Source organism: Sinocyclocheilus anshuiensis, unplaced genomic scaffold (assembly GCF_001515605.1).
Source record: "Sinocyclocheilus anshuiensis isolate Anshui unplaced genomic scaffold, SAMN03320099.WGS_v1.1 scaffold44, whole genome shotgun sequence".
Taxonomy (NCBI): Eukaryota; Metazoa; Chordata; class Actinopteri; order Cypriniformes; family Cyprinidae; genus Sinocyclocheilus; species Sinocyclocheilus anshuiensis.
In genome coordinates, this window is record NW_015555746.1 from 987,363 (window position 1) to 994,890 (window position 7,528).

At 37.3% G+C, this 7,528-nt stretch overlaps 1 protein-coding gene across 1 annotated transcript in view; it reads left to right on the plus strand.

Moving 5' to 3' along the window:
- The first annotated feature begins 3,779 nt into the window (after positions 1-3,779).
- The window catches only part of LOC107673464 (von Hippel-Lindau disease tumor suppressor-like), a 13,927-nt gene continuing 10,178 nt past the window's right edge, over positions 3,780-7,528 (plus strand). Inside the window, exon 1 of the mRNA XM_016467061.1 lies at positions 3,780-4,191. Coding sequence (XP_016322547.1) covers positions 3,996-4,191 — 196 coding nt within the window. The 5' untranslated portion in view covers positions 3,780-3,995. The remainder of the gene's footprint in view (positions 4,192-7,528) is intronic.

Genomic DNA, 7,528 nt, shown 5'->3' on the forward strand with positions numbered 1-7,528 from the left:
GACAGGAAACATCGATGTAGTACAGTATTGTTTCTGTCTGCAATAGCCCTACTGTGTTGTAACATGGTGTGGTATATGGGCAACTCTGGTAACGCTGCCCTCTCATTCATTGATCTGCTAACCGCTATGTTATGCTCACGTGTTCTGATAATAATAGCTTTCTAGGACTAAACATTATTTGGATAATTGGTAAAAAAAAAAGTTAAATATCTTAACCTTACTGTTAGACCTACCTGAAAAACTAAAAAGCAATTTATTTAATTCGAAGGCCTGTCGTTATTTTTTATTTGTGCTATCATTATTAATTTCTTTATTTGTTCTTATTTTATTACTGACTGCTTACTTGTCATTTTTTATTCAATTCAAAGTTTGAAATCAAGCTATCTCGTGCTACTGCACCAAAATTACCCCACTGTAAAATAAAAAAAACACAGAGTGAGCAAAAAATTTGTGAGATAGCTAGTTATAATGGTAATTAAATAATGTTTACGTATGTATAAAAGCCTACATTAAAATCTGTCATATAAATTGGTCTCTTCATTAGAAATTAGCCTACTGATTGCACCATTGAGGGACACATTTTTTTTATAATATTAAAAATATCTGTATGACATTATATTCCGCAGTTCTTCCCTGTTGTACCGAATATCTATACTTTTCAAATTATCATATCGAAGTTAGAAATTCAAATATTGTGACAAAATTAATTTTGTAGGGTGCCACAAGTTTGTTAAAATTTCCAAAGGGTGCCGCGACTAAAAAAAGGTTGGGAAACACTGATTCAAGGCACCAAAGTGTGTCAAGCTCCAATGAAGAAAATAAAGCAACATGAAAGTGGTCATATAATCCATTAAAGTCAACAGGAAATAAAAATTCACCCCATCTTATTTTCTAAATGCATGTTATTGATCTTATTGTGAACAATTCATTCATGCATATAAACATTTTTAACTCCATTTTATACAGTAACAGACTTTCTTATAATCGACTACAAGCTTAATCGACAGCCGATGGATAGAACCCAAGTCCTCACCCTATGCTTTTTCTTCCTCGATAATCCATTTTACTCGAATGTACATCACAATGTGGAAACAAATGTCTGTTGCTAGTACTTCCATTTCCAAGTCTTCTAAAACCATATGATAGCTTTATTTGAGGAAAAAAAACAAAGTTTACATCAAGTCATCATATCCCTTCATTGTAGCTCTCAGATTTGACAATTATAGTGAACTGGGGGGTTTAAGCGACTTAAGCCAAGAGTAAATGATGAAAGACTTAAACATTTTTTGGGTGAGCTTTCCTTTTAAGATTGAAATGAAAACAAATACTCATTCAGCACTCCTCTGTTTTTAGTCTATCTCTGTATGGGCCAATGGCAGCATATGTGAATCCACATGGTTATGTCCACGAGACGCTTACAGTCTACAAGGCCAACAACCTCAACCTGATTGGACGACCTTCCACACTGCATAGTTGGTTTCCAGGGTGAGAGTCAAAGCTTTTGTACATTCAAAAATGTATTTTTGATCATTTGAATTTTGATCGATTTTCATGTATAATTACATTTATTTCTTGACTTAGGTATGCGTGGACAATTGCTCAGTGCAGAACCTGTGGCTCTCATATGGGCTGGAAGTTCTCAGCAGTAAAAAAAGATCTGAGTCCACCTCGGTTCTGGGGTTTGACTCGTTCTGCCCTCTTACCAACAATCCCACAGGGCGAGGAGGGTGTCGAGGGGTCACGCTTGCTGTGCCTGTAATGTGATCTGAGCATTACTTGTGACCTTTAACCCTAAAGCCCACAAGCATTTGCTCCCCCAGGGGTCTCTTCTGTCACCCCAAAACCTCACCCAGAGAGAGAGAGCGAGGAAGTGTGTTTGTGAGTTTATGTGTGTAGATGTGTGCATGAACAGGGAGAGGAAAGAAAAGGGGACAGGGTAGCATAAGATACAGGAGTACAAAGAACAACAGAATGCAAGTTGTTGCCTTCACACACCTCGTGCTGTGTAAATTACAGCCTGATACGTGCAATATCATACCAGATGGGCGCTTTAAGATATTACAGTCTGTTGTAATGCACTTAATTTACCGTCTAGCAGTCTTTTCTTCATTATTACTGCCTAGTTAACAGTTAAGCAAGGTGTTATCTTGTTTGGATGTTTATGAGTATTGTGTTAAAATAGGGTCACCAAAGTGTGATGATCTCATTTAGTCTGACAGAAAGTTTTTTCATGCCTACTTTTAGCAACATAATCAACAATCATGTAGAATACCTCAACCAGTTAAATGCTCTTGGACATCTTCTTCAAAACAAGATCTAAACTGCTTGAATTAAATCATTTCCCATACGCTATGTCCCATGTGCTTGTGTCGGGTACATTTGGCACACAACTCCTGGCTAAAATTGTCGGTGAATAATAAAGGAAATATCAGGGAGTTACCTTTTATGTTATTTAGACTCAATATCCAGAGCAATTCTCGAAGGGTGTTTTGTATTTCTCAAGTTTCTCTGTTTTGCTTCATCCTTTATATTTGTTTTATTTGGATACCATTTAATTGAATGATGATATGATGTATATGTCGAGTTGAGAGCCAAAAACGTGTATCCAGAACGGAATTGGTATGCCGAGAAACTACAGTCTGCATTGAGAAACTTCCTAAAATATAAAGATTCTGTTCACGTTTATTAAATGGAGTGCAAAAAAACACAGTTTACACAGAAAATCAGCACACAAACATGCTCATTCTTCACTAGTCAGTTACATAGCTGTAATAAGAAAACAAACATGATACACACTGACTTGCATATCTGTAATGTTCAAGAGATTAAATACTGTTCAGTACTGATAAATTCTTGCCAATAAACCGCTTCTGAAATGTTGCATCGTGTTTAATCTTTTCTTTAGGGAAATTTCAATTTGGACGGTTCCATATGTTAACATTAGCTACATTAGTGAGCATGAACCAACAATAAAAAATATTTCTAAAGCATTTATTAATCTTGGTTAATGCTTATTTCTGCTTTTTCTAATATTAAAATAAAATGATCTGTTATTATTTAATGGACATGAGATTAATCCTGTTACAAACATATTGCTCATTTTTAGCTAATGTTAACAAGTGGGACTATTGTAATGTGTTACCAAAATTTTAGTTTAAAACGCTTTTAACTAAAAATTATACTGTATGTATATACTGTACAAATATTAATAATATTCTAATCCAAACATAGCCATAGTTTGATCACACATTTGTAGACAAACTTGGATATGTGTACAAAATGGATTAGAAATAGAAAATAATTGTGACCCTGGCTGTGAAAACCCAGCTAAAGTCTTTTTTTGTTTTTGTCCTTTACATAAAATCATCCTTCATAAGCTAAAGAACATTCTGTGAAAATGTAACATTGATATCTTTAATACTAAGACCATGTCAAAGATTGAAATCATAGTGAAATCAAATTTTGATGCTTGTTATCTTATAATTAGATTTTGAGACTTTAGCCTGGATTTCACAGAGAAGGTCATAAATTAATTTGCTGGTATTATTTTAAGCTTTTTGCTAAATTAAGGTCATGTGACAACAGTGAAGCATAATGTTTGAAACGTCTGTTGTTTCATAATTCATATGCCATTTAAGAGAGAGAGAGAGAGAGAGAGAAGTACTGTAGTTTATACTGTAATGTTTTACTATAGTGTCTCATGTTTTCATTCCCGAACAAACCGCCAGAGGGAGGTGTTGCTACGCAGTCGCGCTGTCTTCTTCACTGGCTCTCACAATTACGCAATCACAACAAACAACGACGACGAGTTGTACAGATGAATGTTGTTGGCAGTCACGTACGCGTTCCGTTCCCCAATGCTTTGGGCCGTGGCGCATGAGTGTAATCTATTCAGAAGAGAACTTTAACGTATCTAACATTAGTTTGTGTATTTATTTGCTTGCAGCGTAGCTGCTGTTCGTATTATTCGCGTTAGTCTTGTCCTGTCTTTGGCGATGCCTCAGGAGTCTGCGGAGGGGCAGCAGGCGCTGCCGCTGGTCCGATCTCTGGTCAGCCGGACACCGGCCTGCGTGGTGTTCTGTAACTGCAGTCCGCGCGTCGTGAAGCCCATCTGGATCAACTTCCGCGGGGAGCCGCAGCCATACGCTGATATTCAGCCGTACACCGGGCGAAGAATGACAACTTATGTGGGTTCGTACAGTTATTGTTGCAATTTGGAAAATAACTGTCTTGACACGTTTAGCTACACCTTTTATGCCAGTTAATGTACAAAACGGCTCAACACAAGTGTTTTACATCAGGCAAGACCAAACTGTTCAGAAAAGCTAAGTGTTTGGGTTTATATCATGAACTAACAAAGTGTACTTTGACACATCTGAGTTTTCCCCCATAAGTGATTATTAATCTCTAAATTGAAACTACGTAAAACATTAAACTGACCCAAGTGTAAGTGATTCGAACACATTTCCATTTTAGTTTCATGGTTTATTTTTTTAACCTATTCATGTCAAAAAAGGAATATCTGAAAGATATTGTCTATGTGCTAGATTACGGGCTAAAGGGATAGTTGACCCAAAAATTAAAATTCTGTCATTAAGTACTCACCCGCATGTCGTTCCAAACCCGTAAAATCTTCGTTAATCTTGGTACACAAATTAAGATATCTTTGATGAAATCCGAGACTCTCATAGACAGCAAGGGACCAACCACGGTCAAGGCACAGAAACGTTGTAATGACATGGTTAAAATGGTCCATGTGACATCAGTGGTTCAACCGTAATTTTTACGAAGCTATAGAATACTTTTTGTGCGCAAAGAAAACAAAAATAACAACTTTATTCAACAATTCAAAAGTCCCTTTAAAGAAACACTCCACTATTTTTGAAAATAGGCTCATTTTCCAACTCCCCTAGAGTTAAACAGTTGAGTTTGACCATTTTCGAATCCATTCAGCCGATCTCCGGGTCTGGCGGTAACTTAGCACTTTTAGCTGCAGCTTAGCATAGATCATTGAATCTGATTAGACCGTTAGCATCTCGCTCAAAAATTACCAAAGAGTTTAGATATTTTTCCTATTTAAAACTTGACTCTTCTGTAGTTACATCGTGTACTAAAGCTAAGACCGACGGAAAATGAAAATATGCGATTTTCTAGGCCCATATGGCTAGGAACTATACTCTCATTCCGGCGTAATAATCAAGGAACTTTGCTGCCGTACCATGGGTGCTGCAGGCGCAATGATATTACACAGCGCCTGAAAATAGTCCCCAGCTAGGTAACTTCCAACGGAAGGCACGCTCCCTGTGCAAGCAGGTGGTCACGTTGGTTATGTTGGCGGAAGTTAGCCTATTTTCAGGTGCTGCGTAATATCATTACGGCTTCTCCCGCTTCACAACGAGCGGGACTCGCGCTAACCGCAATTCCCTTCACCGTCCGCGTTTTGATTTTGCCAAGTCGGTTTGGGCCAATGCAAACAACTTATTGATTTTGAGCCCAAAAAACATTCAATCTACCTGAGGGAAGATGTCTTTAATTGTAAGTTAATGCTGTTAAATAGAGAGAGAAAAAAATACATAAAAAAAAAAAACTTCTAGCGTATTCTTAAACGTGGACCTCATTATTGAAGTAGGGCCACAAATCCAAGCACCAGAAGCAGCCCACACTCTACGTTTTCTTTAATTGAAAAAGATGCATTTTAATTCATTCAAAGGCTATATGGTTGTAATGATATTTTAGTTCAAAACTAAGTGCCATTGTTAAAAATGCTTTATTGATTTACGTTTCATCAGTTGTTAGCTTTCAAATTTCAAATTCCATTTATAATTTAACAGTATTTTCACCTCCTAAATTATATACACTTGTGATTTGTGAAGTCACAATTCTATATTGGTACAATTTACTCAGGCCGATGACATTTTTTGTATGACATTAAAATTATTTTTAGAATAATTGTACACAAATTTCTTAAAGACTTATTTTCTACAAGAATACAAGAACAAACACTATTTTATTAAAGAATAAAAGATAAAGGATAAAGAATCTCCCTTTTTTCCATTTCTGAAGTTAATTGGCAACCCTAATGATGATGTAATTATCTTACTCCCCTGACAGCGGCACCTTGCTCAAAAAACAAAACAAAACGACAGTTGTTGGAGATATGCGAACAAAAAAATGATAGATCAAAGAAAATGCATAATAGAAAGCACAAAAGGCGGCACTGAAAAGGCCAGTACAAAAAAAAAAAGTGGTCCGGTCTAAGGCATGCAACTCCAGGGCTGAAAATTAGTCCCACTCCGGCCCTGGCTAAGCTGCAGCTAAAAGTGCTACCGCCAGACCCGGAGATCGGCTGAATGGATTCGAAAATGGTCAAACTCAACTGTTTAACTCTAGGGGAGTTGGAAAATGAGCCTATTTTCAAAAATAGTGGAGTGTTCCTTTAAGGCAATTAATGCCACTTGGTCGGCGGCCATCTTTGAAACGCCTTTCGGGCATGCAAGTGCAGCTCCTATCACTTCGAATGAGGAAACATCAAATTCTCCAAAACTGTTCGCCAATTTTAGGATTAAATTTCATATTTGAAATCACCAATGAAATCTGACAAGAACTGTATCATAAATGTTGTTTATTTAGCTCAAATAGCATAAAAAAAGCTTATTTCTCAGGCTACTCATAAGTGCACGTCTCAGACTGTTTCTGTAGCAACCGGGACTTCTAATGGCAGCTGCAGTGATGTGTTGACTTTACTGATTAGCAGTGGACCCTTTTCACAAGACTGTGATGACGCGTTTAACGGTCATCAGCATTGTAAATCCTCTAATGTTTTTCATGTATTTTTGTATTTAAAAAAAAATGTATGTACATTTATAACACTATTCTTTGTATTATATCACCTTTGCATCAAATTACAAAAAAACAGTTAACGCTAATGCGAGGGTGTTCCTAATGCAGCGTCTATGGGAGGGACGGTAAATTTGACATCGTTCTATCTTCTGACTGCCGTTATCAGTCTCTCTCAATTTTTTTCAGAAAGTCATGAAAACACTATCATGGAGTTTTTCTTTTGCTATTTGAGCAAATGGGAATGCAAAAAATATATTTGTGGTATTGTCCCATTCACTGCTCTTCAAGTTAACCCAACTATGACGACTTCCGCTGCTGAGAAACCCGGAAATGTGAAAAAGGTCCATTGGCTCTTTTGCTCAGAAGGCAGGTGCTGCGTCCCAATTTGTCTACTTATACTTTGCCCTAAAAGTATGTACTCTTTTTGTGAAGAAAAAGTACATACTTCTGAGTATGTAGCAGAATAGTAGGCAAGCTTTGGGACATACTATTTCGTCATAACTGTGTCTTTAACGGACGCTCTGTTGCTTAGTTACATACATCCTGTCACCATTTAAACTGCACTGTCAATCATCTTGTCAAAGCCGTCGAAGCGAAACAAGGCCGCTGAACGTGCGTGACACACGGCTCGAAAGCAGCGGAGCTTTTATTATGCCACAGTCGACCGCTTCCGCTCCTTCCGGTCGTG